General features: G+C 42.8%; 1 protein-coding gene across 1 annotated transcript in view; it reads left to right on the top strand.

Moving 5' to 3' along the window:
* The window catches only part of LOC308377734 (apolipoprotein B-100-like), a gene marked incomplete at both ends in the record, with an annotated part of 42,873 nt that extends 28,668 nt beyond the window's left edge, over positions 1–14,205 (top strand). Inside the window, 24 exons of the mRNA XM_080854473.1 lie at positions 139–286; positions 494–646; positions 955–1,079; positions 1,175–1,260; positions 1,383–1,833; positions 1,921–2,035; positions 2,138–2,284; positions 2,377–2,588; positions 2,691–2,886; positions 2,999–3,178; positions 3,271–3,474; positions 3,609–3,776; positions 3,869–4,074; positions 4,182–4,361; positions 4,468–4,577; positions 4,739–4,949; positions 5,054–5,226; positions 5,339–5,502; positions 5,627–5,736; positions 6,020–6,393; positions 6,584–12,583; positions 12,709–12,829; positions 12,932–13,118; positions 13,228–14,205. Of these exons, the coding sequence (XP_080710599.1) occupies positions 139–286; positions 494–646; positions 955–1,079; positions 1,175–1,260; positions 1,383–1,833; positions 1,921–2,035; positions 2,138–2,284; positions 2,377–2,588; positions 2,691–2,886; positions 2,999–3,178; positions 3,271–3,474; positions 3,609–3,776; positions 3,869–4,074; positions 4,182–4,361; positions 4,468–4,577; positions 4,739–4,949; positions 5,054–5,226; positions 5,339–5,502; positions 5,627–5,736; positions 6,020–6,393; positions 6,584–12,583; positions 12,709–12,829; positions 12,932–13,118; positions 13,228–14,205 (10,999 nt within the window). The remainder of the gene's footprint in view (positions 1–138; positions 287–493; positions 647–954; positions 1,080–1,174; positions 1,261–1,382; positions 1,834–1,920; positions 2,036–2,137; positions 2,285–2,376; positions 2,589–2,690; positions 2,887–2,998; positions 3,179–3,270; positions 3,475–3,608; positions 3,777–3,868; positions 4,075–4,181; positions 4,362–4,467; positions 4,578–4,738; positions 4,950–5,053; positions 5,227–5,338; positions 5,503–5,626; positions 5,737–6,019; positions 6,394–6,583; positions 12,584–12,708; positions 12,830–12,931; positions 13,119–13,227) is intronic.
* Between the last annotated feature and the right edge of the window lie 8,841 nt (positions 14,206–23,046).

The raw sequence follows: 23,046 nt of genomic DNA, 5'->3' as shown, positions 1-23,046 counted from the left end.
TAATTTGTTAAATAACCCATCAGTGCAAATTAAAACTCAGCCTTTAACCTGATGCAGGCTGACTAACATGAGTACATAAATACACTTTGTGCAATAAAAAGCAAATAATTAACATGGCTGTTAACATCTTCTACCCAGGAACTCTCTCAAGGTCACTGTTGAAGGGGACAACATCGTCAAGCTGTTCCCTGAAGACGATGAGCCTGTCAACATCCTCAACATCAAGAGGGGAATGATCTCTGGCTTTGCTGTGCCTGTTCTGGATGAGGAGAAGAACAAGAGAATGGTATTGAGATAAAACAATAACAGTGATTAACACTTAAATCCTTACACTGTTATTGTAACTCTAGAAATACATAACCACAATAACATTTCAGCATTTAAAAAGAACTACAACTATCAACCTCGAAAAATAGAATCAACACAGAACCATACATTGTCTGTACTGTAAGGGGTCCCTGATGGCAAAATTCACTTATTGTTCATCCTTCAGCCCACCATCTATGGATTGTGCAAGACTGACTACACTGTGAATGCCAGAGAAGACATTGCCACGGACGTGACCCTCACAAGAGACCTGTCCAGGTGCGACCAATTCAGGCCAGTCAGCGACCACACCAGCCCCCTGGCCCTCATCACTGGCATGGTAAGGCACTATGACAACCTTTTAGACAAACAAATAAACAAAATACATTCCATATGGAACAAAACACATTGTTACTGGGTACCTTGCTTACATTTGTACACAATACAACAGTCTTTACTATAAACAAAAGCATGTTATATTGAAATGTATCAAATAAGCTCTCTATGTATCTTTCCACACTGAAACTGTAAAACAAGTGTTTACATGTTAAAAGGTTAAATAAATAATCATAGTATATAATAAATACATAAAGCACATGAATATAATAAAGCAATGTCTTACAAGAGCCTTCTCTCTTCTCCGTATAGCACTACCCTCTTGCCCAGCTGATCAGGAGCACCCAGACCTGCAACTACCAGTTTGACAACGCAGAGCACCACCCAGTCGCTGGTGAATGCACTGAGAACCACATCCTGGTGCCTTTCTCCCACAAGTACGTCCGAGAGTCAGCTAGTGAATAGATGAGTCAATCATTTCAAGACAGCTCTCCTGTTTTAGACTGTGATTTAACTGTTATCATTTCCACAGGGGTAAAAATGGAGTTACCAACGTCAGCAAACAGAAGGCCACCCTTCTGGCAGTCTCTGAGTACAACGATAGAGTCTTTGACCCCAGTAAGATTTCATTAACAAATACACCCCTTAAATCTGTCATTTTCAACTTGTTCTAAAGGTATTACTAATTTACAAAACACTAGACAGAATTTGTGACTACAGTCTTTCTGTGTGATTTGTAGTTCTGGCCAATGAGCAGACCCTGCACCCACACGCGAGTGTGGACAAGAGCCCAATCCAGGACAAAGATGCTGCTCTCGCTCTCCTAACTGAACTGGCTGGCCTGTCCAAGACCGAGAATGGACACAAGAGAGCCCACCTGGCCCGCAAGATTGTGAGCATGATCCGCAAGATGTCTGCAGAGACCCTGGCTGCTGGCGTGCCCGAGGCCCTGGAAATCTCTCGCTCCCTGACCTACCAGGCTCTGTTCCAGTGCGGCACTCCCGAGTGCAGCAGTGCCATCATGCAGATCCTCAGGACCTTCGACAGCTCTTCTATGGAGATTGATGCCACCGTCTACGCCATGGGTCTGCTACCCAACCCTTCTCGCCAGCTCGTCCACGACATGCTGGAGATGGCCAAGTTCAAGCAGAGCAAGCCCATTTTCTATGGTGCCAGTAATGCTGTCAAGAGGTAAGACAATGTCCAAGGTTCCCCTAACAGGATTAATTGTGATTTAAAGATTGAGATATGATGAATATACACTCTGTCCATCCACAGACTGTACAAGGCTGAGGGCAAGGTCACTCCCGAGATTGAGGCTGTTGCCAACTTTGCCCTGGAGCAGATTGGAGACTGCACTGGTGACCAGGAGCACATTTTCATGTCCCTGAAGGTGTGTTGCAGTAATATGTAGCCAGTGTTATCATTATTTACTCTATACATGCTGTAGATAGTTTTGGTAAGTGTTGTGATTATGTTTTGCTTTGTCTCTCAGGTTATTGGTAACATGGCTGCTGCTATGGGGGCTGCCAGCCCTGCTCTGAAATCTGCTGTGATCCACTGTGTCAACGAGCCTGCTGCTACTCCCGAGGTTCAGCTTGCTGCCATCCAGGCCTACAGACAGACCACTCTGCCTGAGGAGGTAACCCAGAGTCTTCTTGTGTTTTACTACTCAGTGAAAGTCTTGCTTTTGGAACCAAACTAACTGAGCTACATCTGATATGTGCTTTACAGGGTAGACAGGTGCTCATGCAGGTCCTTCTGGACGGTGCTGCCCCACTGCAGAAACGTGTTGCTGCCTACCTGGTGCTGATGAAGGACCCTCAGCCCTCTGAACTGTCTCAGCTGGCTGCTGCCCTGCCAATTGAGGAGAACCAACAGGCCAAGAGCTTTGTGATCTCTCATGTCACCAACATCCTGAGCTCCACTGCACCCGAGACCCAAGAGTATGTTGGACCACAGCCTATTTTGTTCTGGCTAACATTTCATGTATTCACATCAGAAGCAAACTATTAATCATAAGCTAACCATATGTTTTCCTTGCACAGGCTGAGACAGAAGATCCTTGATGCCCTGCAGGGCAATGAGGTTGGAACTGTCATGGACCCAACCAAGTTCTCCCGCAACTACAAAGCCGGATCCCTGGAGGGAAACATGATCTTCGAGGGCGCTAGCTACCTGCCTAAGGAAGTCATGCTAGATATGACCCTGAATGCCTTTGGCTATGATGTGGACATGTTTGAGGTATGACTGAAAATTACCTTATTTTGTCTGAAACTGTGCCTTTAGTATTGAGTATTGAGTCTTGAGTATTTAATGATTGTTCGCTCCAACTAATCATGTATTGTGCTTTCAGATTGGCATGGAGGGCAAGGGACTCGAGCCAACTGTTGAGGCCCTGTTTGGTGCCAATGGGTTCTTCCCCGACACTGTGATGAAGACCATGTACTTTGCTGCTGACAGGATGCCTGGCCATTTCAGTCAGACTCTGAAGAACATGCTTCCTTCCCTGAGGAATGACAGAAAGAAGAGACAGGTACTGAACAATTAGATCTCATTGTTTAAATCACAAATAGACTGGTCTACCTTGAAAATGAAAAATCACCTGGGTTCTCTCTATATCTTTAGTCTTCCCAGAACCTTCTAAGAGAGCTTGGCCGCAACGTCAACAAACTGTTCAGAGACCTGAAGTCTCAGGATGCCCCTGAGGCCATGGTCTACCTGAAAATGCTGGGAATGGAACTTGGCTACCTGAAGACCAAAGACATGGAGGAGATGGCCTACTCTGCTGCACTTATGATTGACAACCTCCTGAAAATGTTCCCTACTGATGTGAGTCCAGTGCCAAAAACACATTAACTTTTCACATAGATCGCTGTTTCACTATCTCATAGAAGATTGGAAAGATTTACAACTATCAACCAACAATCTTTGATTGCTCATTTATTTATATCAATGCTTAATAGTTCATCAAGGGACTGCTGACCAGTGCCGACAGTGAGCTGTTTGCCCACTACATCTTCATGGACAATGAGTTCTACCTGCCAACCGGCGCTGGTGTTCCTCTGAGGGTTGCCCTGTCTGGTACCTTCACCCCTGGAGTCAAGGGAGGAGTGAACATTGCTGCTGATATGGTAAGAATGATAAACCCACATTATGACATAGTTGAGTTAAATGGTACAACAACAGCCTTAAAATTCCCTATTCCTTTTCCCTTCATCCCCAGAGTGAAGTCGCATTCATGCCATCTGCTGGTATTGAGTTTGTTACTGAGGTTGGAGCCCACTTCCCTGACTTTGTTCAGTCTGGTCTGGAGATGCACACCAACATTTACCACGAGAGTGGCCTGAAAGCCAAGGTCTCCGTGTCCCACAACAACATCAAGTTGACCATCCCTGCCCCTCAGAGCCCTACCAAGCTCGTCAGCTTCACGTATGTTTGAATATTTGCATCATGCCTTTGAGGAACTGAGAAAAAATAATTCAAAAAGGGAATCTATACACACAGTTAATTTTTATACTTCTCCTCCCTTACATCAGCAACTCCCTGATCTCTGTGCATGGTGCTGAGACCAAGACCATCCCAGCCACAGGAGAGAGAGTTGATGTGACAGAATGCACACCTGTCTTTGCTGGCATGAAGTACTGCACAGCTCTGCAGTACTCTGATGCTATGCAGACTGATGAGGCTCCCTACTTCCCCTTCACTGGGGACAGCAAGTAAGAAAATCAAGAACAAATAGCAGTTTAAAGTAGTTTGTATGCCAGTTATCTCTGTCAGAGATGCTGTGGTAATACTGAAAAATCCATTCGCTTTTTTCTACAGGCTTGCCATCGAGCTGCATCCTACTGGTGAGGTCTCAGAATACACTGCCAACATTGACCATTCCTATGAGGACAAGACCGACAAAGTGACTTTGACTCTGAAGGCTGAAGGTAAATATACATTCAACTTACAGATACATTCAACTAAAATATCTGTGTAGTATATTACTGAACAGTTATCAAATAACAGATCAGAAACTGTTTTAATGAGAGTATTGGCATATATGCAAATTTCCTCTGTGCCTGAACTGTTCTTTCTCCTACTACCACAGGAGAAGCAGCTTCTGAGGCCACAGCGACTGTGAAGTTCAACAGGCAGAAGTACAACGTTGAAGCTGATCTCCAGATCCCTGATTATGACCTGGAGGTTGGGCTCAGGCTCGGCTCTGTCAACCCCGACACCAAGGGCAAGGCCACACACTCTGTCCAGATTGACCTTGTCAACAAGAACATTCCTCAGGCCTCTCTGGTTGCCCTGGCCAAGTATGTCAAATGATATCTTAGCTGAAGATGTGAAATATGAGAACATTGTTTTATAAGATCATGCTATGACAGGTCCTAATCATTATGGTTTTTTTTTCTAAAAGAATTGAGGCAATGAAGGATGCCACTCTGGACCTTCAGCTCCTCGTGCCTGCACTGAAGGCTGATGCCAAAGTCTCTGCACACATTCACCGTACTGAGGGTCTGACCCTGGAACTTGAAACTGATGTTAAACTGCCAGAGACTTCCTCTGTCCAGAAGATCACTCTGAAATACGGTGAGTGGCTTTCATGAATATCCGGTTTCTCTCCTGCTTTCTCAAGACAATTTTTTATAAATCATGACACAACATTAACATATCATATGCCATGTTTAACCTGATGCTGCAGATGCTGAAAAACTGGAAGCTGAGATTAAGTCTGATGTGAGCTCCGAGATCCAGAACATCATCCCCAATGTTGATGCCGTCAAGGCCTCTGTCAACGGTCTTCTTGACAGCCAGATTGGTCAGACTGGCATGAACGTCCGTGATGTCCTTGCTAAATCTGTTGAGGTATGAAAAGAATCATGGCTAAATCACTGTCACAATACTCTCAAAATAATATGAAGAAGTCAGAGACTGAGATTTGTAACACAATAGCTATTTTGACTGAAATGGTCCAATTTGCTTTGGTCAGACTACCAATGCCTACCTGGAGAAGCTGGAGGCTGAGATTCCTTATGTGCAGAACGTGAGGCTTCCTTCTCTTCCTGAGCTTTCTCTACCCGAGAGACTGTACCTGAATGCGTAAGTAATCTTAGATGTAGCTACATCTAAGTGAATGATGAGCTACCTATCAGTTTCTCATCTTACATTCACTTTTTATTTGAATCTATAAGGGAGCTGTAAGGTATGAATAATAAGTTAATTACAAGTTGAAGATACAAGTTCAAATACAAATAGTTAAGTTACAAGTCTCACATTTTGAATTGATGGGAAAAAGAACTGATAAATATGTAATGATATAACTAAAACTTGTTGATGTTTAACATTATTGATGTTTAACTTTATAATTTGTCTTAATTTGCAGTGAGGCTGATGCCAAATACCACTTTGGCACGCATTCCTACACCATCGCCATTCCTCTGCCACTTGGAGGGAAATCCTCTGGAGACCTGAACTTCCCTGCTGCCCTCACCACTCCTCACCTGACTGTGCCCCAGCTGGGCCTGGAGGTAGCCTCCATTGACATTCCCCTCCCTGAGGTGTTTGTTCCAGAGCAGGTGTCTGTGTCTGTGCCTGTCTTCGGAAAGGCTGAAGTCTCCGCCAAGGTGCACAGCAACTTCTACAACCTGGAGGCCGACGTCTCTGCTGGTAGAGATCCAGTTGACCACCCCAGCTATTCAGCTAAGGTGGAGCTCACTGGTAGCTGCCCTGTTGATCTCTTCTGTTTCAAGACTGAAGGTAAATAAAGACTTGATTAATCAAGAATGTATAATGTTTCAACTCTTACACTCAGCAGAATTATTACCGAGTTAAAATATGAATCTATTTACATTTTTGTTAACACTGGCATGCCATTCTGAAGTAACATTGTGAATAACATTCCTTTTACATTTTAAATAATGTTGCTTTATACATTTATTTTAACTAGCATCTGCACTGCTTGCTGGTACACCTGGTGATTCCCTGAAGGCTGAAGTGAAGACACATGTGAACCACAAGCTCATTGATGCCAGCATTAGTGTTGTGGAGGTTGCAACTATTGCTGACAACTTCAACTTGAAGTCCAACAGCAAGATTGAGGCAACTAGTCCTCTTGGCGTACTTGTGTCTCTGGAGTATGAGGGTGATGCTAATATGAACACGGAGGGGATCTTTGGAAATGGAAAACTAGAGGCATCCCTTAAGGCTGGCCCAGTTTATGGTGCTACCACCATCTCCCAGACAGTCGAAGTTTTCCCATTCAAGCCAGAGGCCAAGATTGACTCTTCTGTTAAGATTGATTCCACCCTTGTCAAAGCCCAGAACACATTTGCTGCTGCCTTTGCTAATGGTGAGCTGACTGCCACATCCAACACTGCAGCACTTGATGATACCCTGGTGCATCTTGCTGAGGTCACCTTCAAAGATTCCACACTTGCTGTGAAGTCCGATACCAAGGCAGAAGCCCTCGGCCTGAAGATTCAGAATGTGGCTGAAGCCTCTGCTGGTGCTGGAGCTGTTAACATCAAGGTGGAAACAAGTGCTGACCATGCAGAAGACCGCATCCATTCCCTTGTGTCTGCTACCCTGGATGTCAATGGACTGGCTGTGAACAGTGATGCTGATGTCAAGCTTGCCGAGAACACGGCAACTCACAAAGCATCCTTGACACTGAACAAGGATGGTCTGGTAACCAATGGAGCCACATCCCTGCAGAGCCCTCTGAAGCTGGAGAACACATTCAGCGGTTCCCTGGATGCATCTAAGGGTGCCTTCAACACTGACACCAAAGGTGAATTTGCTGACATGAAGATTGCTCATGCCATGACTCTGTCTGGAACATGCTCTTCTATTGCTTTCAACAACAATGCTGAAGCAGTTGTTAGCGAGGGAACCTCCTTCACCCATTCCATTGTCCTGGATGTGCATGACTACACTGCATCTTTGAACAGCAACAATGACCTGAAGGTTCTGCATGCCAACTTGGTGAATCACCATGAGGTTAAGGTAGAGCCCTACAAGGCTGATGTGACTGGAAGCCTGAAGGTAGCCTATGGAGAAGAGGAGCTCAAGCACACTTTTGAAATCAAGTACGCTGACCTGATGGCCAATGCCAAGTGTAGCACAGCTGGTAAGCTTCTGGGCTCTCACCTCAGCCAGAACACCGAAGTTGAGGTTGCTGGACTTACTGTTAGAATTAACAATGATGCCCGCTTCAACTCCCAGCTTCTCCGCTTTGACACCACCACCCGTGCAACAGCTGTTCCCTTCAGCTTCAACATTGATTCTATTGCCAATGCTGATGCTGACCTGACCCTGTATGGGAAGCAGAGTGCTCAAGTGTACACCAAGTTCCTCCTGAAGGCAGAGCCACTGGCATTCGCACACTCTCATGAATGCAGAATCTCAACCTCCCAAAACCTTGACAATGGCGTTTCCATTGAGACTGGGCTTGACAACAAGATTGAAACTCTCCTGACTCCCTCTCACCAGAAGGCTCATGTGACACTGAAGTCCAAATTCAACAACCATGCCATCAACGAGGAGGTCAATGTTTACAACACTCCTGAGGGGCTTGGACTGGAAGTGACAGGAACCATCCTGACCAGTCTGCTCAACACAGCTGACAGCGAGAACCAAGAGTTTGCTGTCTCTGGGTTCCTGAAGTATGACAAGAGCACTTCCAGCCACACCATTCACCTGCCTCTCATTGAGAGTATGCCTGCTCTCCTTGAAAGTGTGAAAATCACCATTGTGAGTGTTGCAGAGGCCCTGCAAGCTATCATCGTCAGGGAGGACCTTGTTCACAAGTTGGAGAGTATCCCCGACTACATCAGCGACTTTGTGAAGACACTGAATATGGAAGGAAGAGCAATCACTCTCAAAGAGAACCTGCTATCCCTTACCCGAGAGTATGCCATCACTGTTGAAGACTTGGAGGCCTCCCTGATGAACCTGAAGTCTGCTCTTGAGAAGCTCCTGACTGATCTGGCTGCTACTGTCAATGAAACCGTCAAAACGATCAAAGAGCTGATTGCAAGTGGAACTCTGTCTGAGACTGTTGTCAAGAGACTGACTGAGGAACTCAACGCACTTAGTGAAGAATATGACATCAATGCCATGCTTGTTGCAGTCATTGAAGCTGTTGAAGATCTGATTAAGCAGATTGATCTCATGAAACTGAAGGACAGCAGCATCGCTCTCTTGCATGACCTGGATGCCCAGTATGCCATCAAAGCCAAGCTTGAGGAAAGAGTTGGTGAACTGAAACAAATGATTTCAAGCTTCAGCTTGGCTCAGTTTGTTGAGGATCTGAAGAACTTGATTTCCTCCGTTGACATCGAAGGTCTGACCAGTCAGCTGGTAGCACACATTCCAACAGAGCAACTGAACAAGATTGTAGACACAGTCAAATCTCTTGTCACAGAATTGGACATCATTGGCAAGCTGAATGCAGTCTATGGCAATGTGAGAGCAGTACTTGTTAAATACGAACTTGACAAAAGAATTGAAGCAATCCTGGAGAAGGTTGTTGAGCTCATCCAGAAATTCAAGATTGACGAGACTGTACAGGTCGTTGTTAACACTCTGAAGACCATTCACATCCCTGTCGCACTGGAAGATGCCATCAACTACCTGAAGGCCACAGAGATCAAGCAGGCTATTGAGCATTTGAACGAATACATTGATGCTTTTGTGCATAGAGTTAAATCATTTGACTACAATGCCTTTGTAGATGATGTCAATGAGAAAATTGCTGCTTACACTGGTGAGCTGAACACACTCATTGCTTCTCTTGAGATTCCACAGAAGGTTGAGGCAACCAGAGAATTTGTCAACTATGCTCTGTCCACACTGAGTGGCCTCTTGGAAGAACTGAGGAGCGTCAAGGTAGCTGATTTAGTCAAAACTCTGAAAGACATCATTGACAGTGTGGCTCTGAATGACATCAGAGCTCTGGTGGCCAAACTTCCAGAGGTTGACCTCAGAGGTGAAATCCAGCATTACCTGGAAGTAGTCAGCAACCTGTACACCAAGGTTATGGACATTGTCAGTGAAACCTTCAGTGGAGTTGTTGATGCAGTCCAGAAATTTGTTGCTGATCAAGCAATTGTTGGCCAACTTAAGCAGGTCATTGAGGGAGTTGTGACTGGACTGAAGACAGCTGAGTTTGAATTCCCATCATTCACAGTCCCACTCACCAACCTGGTTCTGCCTTCCTTCAAGATCAGCCTGGCCCACCTTCAGGACAGCCTCCCAACACAGATTGACCTGCCCGAGTTCACCATTCTGGGCTTCCATACTGTGCCAGCCATGACCATTACTTATGATGATGTCAAGCAGAAGGTTATGCAGCTCATTGACTTCATTGTAAACTTTGAAATTACCTTTGTGAATGTGGATGCCTTCTTTGGAGAGCTCACCATGAATTATCTGCCTGAGCTGTCTGCTATTTCACTGCCAGAGATTACCCTTCCAGAGATCTCTCTCCCGGCCATCCCCAAGGTCAGTGCTGAGCATCTCCTTGACATCCCTCTGCAGATCCCTGAGATCAAGCTCCCTCACATTCCCACTGAGCTGATAGTGCCAGCTTTTGGAAAGCTCTATGGTGAAATCAAAGTGAACACTCCCATCTACACCCTTCGATCTGCTGCTGAACTCCAAAATGCTCCAGAGAGCGAGACAACTCCCCAGTACACAGCCTCCTTGACCGCCGAAGGATCATCAACTGTTTTTGAAGGACTGGACTACAACCTGGACTCCAGTGCTAGTGTGAAGTTCCCTGAGATGACCAACATCGTTGTTGCAGAAAACCTGAAGTTCACATCTTCTATTCTTGCTGTGGACCATGAGGCAACAGTGACCGTCCCATCCCAGGCCTCTGCCAAGACCACTGTGAAGGCAACCACTTCTCTCCTCACAGCTGAGCTGGTCAACAATGTGCTCATTGATGGTCTGTCTGTGTCTCTTGATACCACCTACAACCAGCAGATCAACATCGCTCTGATCTCCTTCACCAGCGAAACCGCTCTGGCTCAGAAGGCAGCTGCTCATCTGGAAGGTCAGACCCTCACTCTTACCCTTGGACATGAGGGAACTGCCAAGTTTGCTCTCCCAGACTACTCTGATGAGGGAACACTCAAGAGTGACCTTCACTTCACCATGGACTTTAACACTGCCAAGTTGACATACACTGGTGACATCAACAGTGCCACTCTCAAGATGAAGCAGGTGTTAAATGCTGATGCTGTTGTCCTCAGTTACCTCACCTTTGATGCCCGTGTTGAAGCTGAGTCTCCAATCATCAAGAACAGCCTGCTGACCGCCTCTGGGAAGGCTCACTTGGGTGACATGAAAGTGGAAATCAAGGCCAATCACGACACCGAGCTTGCTGGTGCTCTCAGTGGAACCCTGTCCAACTCCATCCATGCTCTGGTTAGAGCTTATGAAGTTGTGCTCGATTTCCAGAACAAGGGCAATGCCAAGGTCAGCCTGGCTGACACACTTTCAGCAAAGCTTGATCTCCAGAATGACTACTCTGTCAACCTGAATCAGGATCTGCAGCACATCAACACCATGGCCCTTGTCAAGCTGAATCAGTACAAGATCAGCTACAACTTCACAGTTGAAAACAACCAGGCCGAAGCCGGCATCTATGCTGCTGTTGATAGTGAAGCCAATCTTGAATTCCTGACTGTGCCTATTAGCATTCCTGAGCTTGCAGTGCCAATCATTGATTTCAAGACCCCAGCCATCAATGACATCAATCTGTATGAGCACACTGGCCTGAAGCACCTGTTGACCTCCACTGAGCAGACAGTTGATGTGGATGCCAAGCTTGTGTACAAGAAGAGCAGGTTTGCTCCCCTTCTGGATCTGGGCCTGATTCACATTCCTGCTGTTGGCAGTCTGGTCTCTGAAGCCTCTTTCAAGTCCTCCATCGTCAACCTGAATGTCAATGCTGAGGTGTCTGCTGAGGATGACTTGGTTATCCGCATTGGTGCCGTCTCTGCATCTGTCTTTGAGGGTCTGAAAGCCAAGATTGATGGTACCAGCAGCCTTACCACCAAGAGAGGTGTGAAACTGGCCACAGCCCTTTCTCTGGAGAATGCCCATGTTGAGGCAACCCATGACAGCACTCTGAACCTGAACACTGAAGAGCTGGAAGCCTCTCTTTCTGCTGCAACTGTTGCAAAGGTGAACCTGGCTATCCTCACTGCTGAGGCCAACCACCAGCTGACAGCAGACACAAAGGAACATCCCAAAGCAGCCTCTACTCTCAACATCAAGTACACCTTGGACATTCCAGTCATCAAGGCTGTTGGTTCTGGAGATGCTGAGAACAGCCTGAAGCTTGAGGCTGGTCTCTACTTCATTTCCCTGGAATCCTCAACAAAGGGACACATTGATGGAACCATCCTGGACACAGGTCTTGTAAAGGGAGCCCTGGATAACACAGCTAACGTCTACTTGAATGAGAATGGCCTTCGCTCAACTCTGAAGAGCAACGGCAATGCACATATCAGCCATGGAGACTTGAAGGTGGACTTTGATCTGGATGAAGACATTGCTCTGGAAGGAAGCCTGAGCCGTCTGTATTCCACAGTGAAAATCGCCTCCAACAACGAAATCAATGTAGCTGCCCTGAACACCAAGGGAAAGCACTCTGCCCAGGCTACTGTTGACCTGACTCCACTGAGCTCTCTGACTGCTGATGTGGAAGTTGACCTCGCCCAGCCAAGCAGCTTGGGTGAACTCAGCGTCTTTGATAAGACTGTTATTGAGCTGACTGCCCAGAAACAGAAGGTCTCCTGCAACGCCAAGATTGTCACCCCTGTGTACACCACCTCTGCTGCAGTTGAAGTTGAGGGTGAAATCCCTGATATCAAGGGAACCTTCAAGCTCTCTGCAACATCCCCTGTCGAGTTCCTGGTATATGATCTGGATAGTGAGTATCTAAATCTATTGTCTTTTTTCTATGGTCATATTCCTAAAAATAATAGGTGAATTATAAACAGCCACTTTGTAAGACTCATGTTTTTAATGCACCTGTTTCTTTGAATTCCTATAAAGGCTCAATTGCATCTGCTGTTGAGAGCGCTGCTCTGAGCTTGACTGGCAAGGCTGTCCTTACCCATGCTGACCTGACTGTTGATGTGCAGAATGCTCTTACTGCAGCCATGTCTGATGATGGGTAAATATGAAAACAGTCCAAAACAGAGAGCTGTTTATGGTAAGAAGAATTCTTGCAATTTCAGCATTGAACTTAATTGTATTTGATGTACTCAATTTCCAGTGCTTTCCGCCACTCTATGAATGTGGACATCAGCAGCCCTACCTTCACTGATGTGAACTTCCGCTATGCTGCTCGCAAGGATGGTGCCAGTGCTTCCATCTCTACTCCTTCCACTGGCTTCCTCGGACTCCAGCTCCAGGGCAGGGTCCCATCCCAGTTGTACGCTAGACTGTACAGTCGCTATGCTGTGAGTATCATTCTTGATAACATTCTCTCTGTGTTCAGGATGCTATAGCTGCTGTCCGCGAAAAAAACTAACAAAATCTTGTTTCTGTCATTTTCTTTGTTGCCCGCAGTCCTCCCCTGAAACCGATGTGGAGATTCTGACCATCAGAGCTGCTGCCAAGGATGGAGACAAGTTGCGCCTGCAGGCTTCCTACAGCCTGGATGCCCCCAAGGACATCATGGTTGCTCTGGAGGAGAGAGTTCCTGCCATCACCTCCACCCTAGTTAGCTTCGCAGAAAAGCACGGCATCGCCAGTGCTCTTGAGAGCTTGAAGAACACCCTCGTTAACACAGTCACTGAGGCCTACAACACTGCCAAGAGCCACGCCCCCGAGTTGAGCCAGCTGTCCATCCTCTTCAGGGATGTTGTTGTTCAGTACCAGAAGACCGTTCAGGTCCTGCTTGATGCAGCCATCAAGTTCCTGAGGGAAACCCAGGTTGAGCTGCCAGGAATGGAGAAGGCTACTCTTCCCGAAATCGTGCACAAGATCACAACCAATGTTGGCCAAGTGTGCGAGCAGCTTCTGCAGGTGATCAGTGAAAACCTGTTTGCCTACCTCACACCAATTGTTGACACCGTCAGCTCCATCCAGGTGACCATGCCCTCTGGCGAGGTTCTGACTGGGGGTCAGATCCTGGACCAGGTTAAAGCCGTCGTGAACAAGGTGGTGGATTTGGTGAAGAATATGGAGAGCCTTGACAAGATCCTGGAGAAGCTGGGCGAGACCCTCCATGATGTCGTTGAGAAGGCCCAAGGCTTTGTCGACGGCTTGCACTCTGACATCCTAGACACCGTCTCCCTGTACATCAACACCCTCTACCACAACCTTCTTACGGTGGTGAAGACCATCACAGAGCATGTGGATTCCCTGCTGAGTGTGCAAGAGGTTGAAAGCACAATCAAGCATGCTGTGGAGTTCGTCAGGTCTGTGGTGGATATGACCCTCACCAGTGCCTCCGCTATCATTCCCCAGGGTGTGGATAACGCTTACCTGAAAATAAGCGAAGGAAGGCTGGAGGTTGAGCTTCCACTTTCCCTCCACCAGTAAGATGCAGCGCAAGTAAAAAAACAAAGCAACTATCATTCTCCGTAGGAGAAAAATGGACACTGTAAAATTCTAGAGGGATGATAAACTCCCCTGTATTTATGACAACTGAGCAACATCTTTCACATTGTTTAAAGTTACCATTATATCCTTTTGTCACTTCATGTAACGTGGTGAACACAATAAATATCATCATTGCTGAAGCAAGGCACCGGTTTTGTTTCATTGACTGCAATTTTATTTAATAACAGGCACAGACCCAAAGCACTGGGATCTCCAAACATTTTCCAAACATAGAGAGAAAAAACAAACAAATAAATAAAATTAAGCACATTTCAAGAGCATTTCAAAAGAAAAAGCATTTGAACAAAATAAAAACAAAAACTAAAATGACAGACAACAAAAACATTTCATGGTTACATCTACCACCAAATATTATGAGGTGAACATTACAGTGCAGTGAAATGACCCCCCTCCCAGCAAATCTATTTGCAATACTGGATGAATAAATCATTAAATGTTCTTCATTTCTTATTAGTTGAGTAAATGCACTATAGACAAACCACTCTATCTATGGAAGTACAATTAAGTTTTAGGAAGCTATGTGAATAATAAGAACTAATAGTCTCTTCCTTTCATACTTTACAAACCTATTTTGACTCATCTGACTCATTCCATAATACAAAAGACAATAATATATTTCAGGGAAAATTAGACAGATAATAGATATTAGTTACCAGAATAAAGTTAGTTTAATATCAATTTGACATTAAAAATACAAACCTATTACACACTTCAACCGTTTGAGTGGATGACGTCGAACCAACTTTACAACATAGAGTTTTGAAATGCACGTGTTGTACAGTTTGCACCCTCACCTCTAAAGAAGTTATAGTGATGTGAATCGAGGTTAATGAAAATATGACAAAAAGCCTCATTAAAACAATTATTTATTGATACATATGACTTATTTTTAGAACATGAATTGATTTAATGTGACTCTTTTCACAAATGTTCATGTGTACAGTTATCAAACCCAAGCAACTTCTAATTAGCATATTTCACGTGCAAAGATTTCTTGCTCATTGATATTTGATGGCTTCTATGCTGCCACTGCCTTCTTCAAATCCCACCAAAGATTTAAATCTGGGGACTGAGAAGGCCGCTCTAGGACATTCCAGCATAAATTTCTCATCCAAATTTGGTAGACCTGGAAGTGTGCTTGGGATCATTGGGCCTCATTCTCAATCATTTTCTGAAGCTTCTTCTGAAATGTTTCTTACGCACTTCGGAAAAGACCTCCGCCCACATTCATGCACACTTGAAAATGAGTTCATAAGCAGCAGAAGTGTTCTGAGCTGGCTCCCCCGGAAGAGGTTTCTTAAGTTGAACGCGCGTTCATGTGCACCTGGATTTGCATTCATACACACCCCGCCAGCTCTTTATAACGGCACGCAACAGCAGTAACATAGTCGGAATCGACCGAGTCTACGCGAAAGCGGCTCAGTATTTTTTCTTAATCTTTATCTGTCTGCAATTCCGCTCTCAGCATCTACGTAATTCGATGCTCTCACTCTTGCCAGGCAGAGACAGTAAAAGAAAGCACACGCAGCTATTGACTGCAAATGACGTCATTCCGCAATCTAGGATGAGCTCGCGCATGGTATTTTTGTCTGTTTATTTTAATTTTGCTACTTTGTTTAAACCAATACATATAAAAAACAAACTAGAAAACACAAACATGCATGAATAACAGTTTTATTACTTATTTGGTGAGCATTTCTAGGCAAAAAAACAGTTTCGAAAATCGTACCACAGGGAACGCATATCTTGATATCGGTCAAAACTAAAAATCTCCTTAAAACGAAAAAACAATCAGTTTCACTTGGGCACCCTGTAACAACGCATTATGTAATAACACCGCATTATGTAATAATGTAATAAATTTGCACGCCATTATGTAATAACTGCAGCATTTTGTAATAACATTTTCCTCATTATGTAATAAGTTATTACAGTGCATGAAATGCCCTGTATTGTTATTCCTAGGCTTCTTCTTCTTCTTCTTCTTATTCTTGTTACCTTTTTCTGCGATTAATTCAGCCCGAACCGCTTAACGTAGAAACTTCATTCAAACTTTGTCGTGTAGGTCTTGTAAAGGACACTTATGCTATGTATTTTTCACTTTTCTAAACTTTATACTTTTTAAGTTATTAAAGAAAAACGAATCTAAATTTTCCCATTGACTTACATTGGGCCATTATGACATCATAATAGGGTAATTAAACTGGCTTGCACCTGTGCTTCACTGACACCTGCGGCAAGCCTCCAAGGGTCCTCTTCTCTCTGTACCTCTCCATTCAACTGTATAACTAGGAATATTAATAGACACCTTCCATACTCTACTTTTTTTCTCTCTATCACTCTCACTCTACTTTCTCTCACACTCCATCTCTCTGCTTCACTCTTTTTTTCTCCTTCTTTCAATATTTTCACTCTCTCTTTACTGTCTTTATCCAGAGCCACTCTTGTTCACTCTTCTTTCCTTACTTTGTTTCTTCCTCTCTTCTTTCCTTCTTTCTACTCTTCTTTACTTTCTTCTTTCCTTCTTCCACTCTTCTTTCCTTTCTTCTTCCCTTCTTCCACTCTTCTTACCTTTTTCTTTTCTTCTTTCCTTCTTTCACTCTTCTTTCTTTTCTTCTTATCTTCTTCGGCTCTTCTTCCCTTCTTCCACTCTTCTTTCCTTCTTCCACTCTAATTTCCTTTCTTCACCCTTCTTTCCTTTCTTCTTCCCTTCTTCCACTCTTCTTTCTTTCTTCCACCCTTCTTTCCTTTCTTCACTCTTCTTTCCTTTCTTCTTTCCTTCTTCAACTCTTCTTTCCTTCTTTTACTGTTCTTTTCTTTCTTCTTTCCTTCTTTCACTTTTTTTTTATTCGTTCTTTCTTAACTTTTGCATTTCATGCACTGGTATTTCCTTCAGGAAATGCATTTTCTAGTTACATATTGCGGTTGCTACTACATAATGCGGGTGTTGCGTTTTTTTTTTTTTTTTAATGTAACAATTGGTGTATTATGTAATAACCAACAGAAATTGACATCAAAACAGCAAAATAATGTGTATTTTACTCAAAATGTATACTTAAACAGATACTTGGCCTATCTTTAATGATGTAATTTAAGTATTTAAGCAACTAAATGAAAAACAATCCAGCTGCAACATACAGCCAAATACACTGATCACACAATGGAACTGCAGAATAATTAAGTGGATTTCAACAATGTTCTTTAACTAAATCAGGCCATGGCTCACATTTCACACACATATAGCTAAACCAACGGTATAGGGAGGGGGTTGTCATCAGAGAGCTACATATGAGAATTCCATTTGACTTATGCTGCTCAGCCACTTAGCCACTCCTTGATATTGCTCTTCCTGCAAGCATACTAATTGGGACTCATGGTGTCTATCACTGGCTAGGCTAGGCCTACTAGTGGAAAGGAAATGTTTAGACGTAAGTTATTATCTATGAATTATGTTGTTTATCGTACTCGCTAACTTAGCCAATAATATTGCTCTTCCAAAGTTTCTGACAGGAAAATCTGTTTCCCTTGTCTATGTTTCCCTCTCTCTCTCTAACATTTGGAACAGTGCAAAATATTTCTTAAAATGTCTATGTTTATTGAGTTTATTGAGTCATTTATGAGTAAGTTGACACGATGCTGTACTACCTTTTTGTATATTTGAGCATTTTAAAGAATAAGCAGAAGTCAACAGGTTAGTAGCCTTGACTACCACAATGTATTATTACTAGTGGTACTATCAGTATTACTATAGACATTCATATAGCTCCACTTTGTTCACAATGGCTGGTTCCGGATTCCATTGTTAGCGTTATATTAATTCATGTAATCACAACAAATGCTAAGAACATACTAAGGCTAACTTGCTGTGCTAGCCTCAAAATATAGTATTATTTGTATTGTTATCATTACTATTAATATTATTATTATTTCAGTCTCTATTATTGTGTTAAATGTTCCAAATGTAATTTACTTTGAGTTGCATTCTATGCATTTTTATCATCATCATTATTATTAATATTATTATTATTAATAAAACAGAAATCATAAGTTAATAGAGCACATTCCCACATTGGTAATGCCATATTAAAACATATTAAGAATTAGTATTACCGTAGAATATATATTGAATAGAACATTCTCTATTTAATTATGACTATGACTTCCCACATATCTGCTATTAACCACTCTTCTGACCTGCACCCTTTGGGTTTTATCTAAAGGGTATGGACAACAGCAGGCAATGAGTGAGGATGTGTACAATGTTAAAGTTAGCAAACTGAGGGGCGAGTTCAGTGTTCCTGTAGCTGAACGTACGAGAGCTCAACAAAATGCCTTAATGAGGCTGTGGAGGAACAGGGATGTATATTCTCTCAGCCAGGATGGTCAGACATTATTGTGTGCCGGCAAACCAGTAACTTTAACATCAAAAGTTGATAGAATTGGTCAAAATGGTCTGGATGACACGAAGGGATCTGGTGCCAGGAAGTTGAATAAACAAATGAATGAGCAATATTCAGGCATCAGTGAACGAAAGATTCAAAAAGTCCTGGATGAATCCAAAAATGACCAACTTCATAGGGCTAGGTTTGCAAACAAACCCATTCAGGGCCAAAGAGGTACAAGATCGCCATCAGGTTGACCTCCTGGATATGGGGGAAATTAGTCATGGTCGTTCTACATATCGATACATTCTGACGGTAATTGATGTGTTTAGCCGCTATGTATGGCTGAGACCATTAAAGGGCAAAGAGAGTGCAGAGATTGCAAAACATCTTCATTATATTTATGATGTATGATCTGGTGAATTTTCAGAAAGGTGGGGTTAACTGGGTTAAGCATCTACAAGAATATTCAAGAGTGCTAAATGAGGACCCTAAGGAAGTGTTAAGCTGGGTGTCTCCATTTGATGTATATTATGGGAGAAAAAGCAATAGAGTAATGCATCCCTTAGCAGGGTGTCCATCCACTGTCAGAAAGGAATCAGCAAACAATCCACAACCAAATGTACCCTCCCTGAAACAGCAAGGCAATTTTTAGGTTAAGCGGAGGAGACTGAGAAAAAAGGCAAAGAAAGTCACTGAGCACTGTCATAATCGGATGATCAGAAATGCATCTAAACAAAATCCACCATCTGTGCAGTGGCGGTCCGTGCATTTCACGACTGGGCCTTCAGCGATGTCCTACCACTGGTCTCAAAAAGAAACTTTTTGAGATCAGTGTGCCCTACACGATGTTAAACTGAGTGAATCCGCCTCCTAATACCATCATTATGACGCCATGGCTCTAGAACCATTATATTTATACAGAAAGGCAGTGAGTACCTTAACATAGTCGAGTACAACAGACTTTATTAATAGTTCCAGAGCATTTAAAATCAATACACCCGTATTAACAATACATTAAGAGTAGTAAACTCTCAGTTATATGATCGCTTGGATATTACTGTCACAACTTAAAAATAAAAGGCGATTTTCAGGGATTAGTCTACAAAGTTGTATTAAGTCCACCGAAAGCTTTAACAAGTTTGTCCACTAAACATCGCATTGTCCCACCTGCAAAGCAGTTTCATTAAACTTCCCATCCTCACGATATCCAGTTTTTCTTGAAAGTTCCGTCTTGAAAATGGCGTTGTAATTGTATCAAAAACTGGAATTAAGTTGGTGTAAACTAGTTTATTTGAGTTGGTTAATGTAATTATATTTAGTCTTACCAATTGAAACAACTAGCATAATAAGCATTGAAACCGATGTACGTCGTTTTCGCATTAGCCAGCTAAACTGAGCACTGAAGCAATGCACCGGTCTGCCTCAGTATCCAATCAAAGGACGTTTACGTGTCACGTTCAACGCGAGGAAAGAAATCTTCCGGGCCTTCTAGAAGGCCCAGTGTCGCCAACTCGAAATCTGATTGGTTGTCACAACTGTCTGTTTCAGTTCATTCAACTTAAATTAAATGAAACAGCCAGTTGTGATAACCAATCAGATGTACACGGGCCTTCAATGTGAATTCTGAAGGCCTCAGGGAAGATTTCTGTTCTCGGGGAAGATTTCGCGGAGCGTGGCAACACATGATAGCTGAAATATGATTGGATGAAAGCTCTAACATAAATTAACAACGCTGGAAGTTATGAAATGAAGATAATGGACTATAGGGAATAATTGAATACATATTTATGAAAAGAAAATATTAAAATTAAATTTATTTTATTACATTTATTTTCTGATGATGTTTAGGCCAGCAGAGAAGGCCTTGAAGGCCCTGACGGACCACCACTGCATCTGTGTATCATGTTGGTGATGCTGTTTTGGTCAGGATGAAAGATAGTGCCCATCAAGTTTCAAAGAGGTTTCGGGTATTGACTGGCACAGTTGTGAAACGAAATGTAAAGCTTTCAAAATACAAAGTTCAGTTTCAGATCCCTGGTGACCGCAAAATGCATGTGAAATGGTTCTTCGTGTCTGATGTGACAAGCACAACACGATTGCAAGAAAGAACACGCTCTAAATCTTCAAAGTCTGCAAAACCTTTACATCCATGTTTGATACCGTACACACATGGAGACAGACTGGAGGAATTCATGTCCTTGCAATTGAGGATACGGTTTGACCCAGCACCAGACGGAAATTGCCAGTTCTCTGCCATATCTGATCAGATAGCCACACACGGAGTATTCAGATCAGCAGAAACTTTAAGGGATGAAATTGTTCAAGATCTCAGTTCTAATCCGTTTACTTCAAACGGAATACCTTTGTTAGATTTTGTTGATGGGAATGACTGGGATGGCTACTTGGATAGTACGTCAAAATGTGGGACCTATGGCGACCACATAACTCTACAAAGAGCTGCTGAGATTTTCAATGTTCAGTTTCTCATTGTCTCCTCACTAGGTGTTGATGCATCTTCCATTATATTTCGGTCTAATAGATACTGTGACAGTTGTCCTTTGTTAGTCCTTGGACACATTGCTGAGGGACATGGAGAACATTACTTAAGCCTGGAAGGATCAGTCTCTTCATTCATTGAAAACATATTAGAAGCAGAGAGAGAAAGGATAATTCAACATGAAAATGAAACAGACCAAGAGGATGAAAATCACGAAGATGAAGAACTCACACCAAACGACAACACAGACAATGAAACTCTTACTGATGAACCACACGATGATGCCACACTGAATGTACCTCATGATGATTCCCAACTATATGAACCCCAAAATGATGTCCATCTACTGATGATGCTCAACTTGACATACCCCAAGATGATGTCCAGCTGTGTGGACCTCCAGATAATAATACGGAAAACAGAATATATGGCACACCCATCTTGCCCGCAGAATTGCTGTCATTTATCATCCAGTTGACCCTTAATGCAGACATGTCAATGCTCAGGGTATATAACAGAGTTTCTCAACTTTTTCGAGACCTTGCAGATCCATTCCATCCTCAAATCTACCTCAGAGAATCTTTAGCTGACAGCCTTGACTTGGATTATGATCACGATAATTACATTAGTATAATGAGGCTGTACAAATCTGCTGGACCCAGAAGTGGTCTTGTGATTAGACTAAGGGAGCTATTCAGCAAAAATAGTAAGTGGATGATGGCCTCGCTTCTGATTAAGCATATTGGCCATGGTCAATTTAAAATCAAAGATATTTTTTGAAAAACGTAGTGCTATATTTGGTGTTTTGCACTGTAGGTAGATTTCCTTGAGTCTCCCTAGTTAAAACTTTGATTTTCAGATAGTTTGTGTGTGAAATGTGAGCCATGGCCTGTTTTAGGTCTAGAACATTGTTACAGTGTATGTTTACACTTTATTATCCACTACAGTTCCATTGTGTGTGTTGTTTTTCATTTAGTTGATTGAGTACTTATGAGGCCTATTATCAAAGATTGGCATAATATTTGTTGTTGAAAATGTTCATCCATGATGTTTGTACCTCTATATAGGATGGTATCTGTTCTATGCCGAAACCATAATTGGGCATTTGGAGAATAAAGAGTTTGAAATAAATAACTGTTCCTCATCAGTCATTTGTTCTGCAACTATTTTTGTCTTTTACTCTGGGTCTGCATAAAATTGGCCATCGTACAATTTGTGTCAGAATAATACTTATTCATTGAAAAGAACCCCTTGTGCGTTTAAATGAACCCGAACGAGGGATATAGACCTTTTAGTGTTAAAAGGTGGCTTGTTACAATGAAAGCTGAGCAAAGGTTTGACATACTGTCTTCTTAAGTATTAATTTTGAGTAAAATACACATTATTATGCTGTTTTTATCAATGAAAATGTCAATTTCGGTTGGTTATTACGTAAAGCACCAATTGTTACATTTAGCTAAAAAAGAAATCTCAACACCCGCATTATGTGATAACCACCGCAATATGTAATAACTTATTACATAATGCGGCAACATTTATTACATATTGCGTTCAAGCAGTTTATTACATAATGCGGCAGATTATTACATAATGGCGTGCAAGTTTATTACATTATTACATAATGCGGTGTTATTACATAATGCGTTGTTACACACCCCTTCTAATATCATTTGGTAGGGTGAAAGCTAACTCTGTGACAAATTTCATGCTTTTATCACCCCGGTCACGATCACGTTGTTAAGCCACCTGACTACAAGGGGCTATCCAGACTCCGACGTAAAGACCAGACGTAACTCATATGCAAGAGAAACCACAACACTGTGTTTATCAAGAAAATATATTTAAAACATTTAAAATGCGCTTAAGTTAATATTAAAC

Source organism: Sprattus sprattus, assembly GCF_963457725.1.
Source record: "Sprattus sprattus genome assembly, chromosome: 16".
In the NCBI taxonomy this organism is placed as follows: domain Eukaryota; kingdom Metazoa; phylum Chordata; class Actinopteri; order Clupeiformes; family Clupeidae; genus Sprattus; species Sprattus sprattus.
The sequence above is the reverse complement of the archived record's forward strand: the minus strand, read 5'-3'. Positions and strand labels throughout refer to the sequence as shown.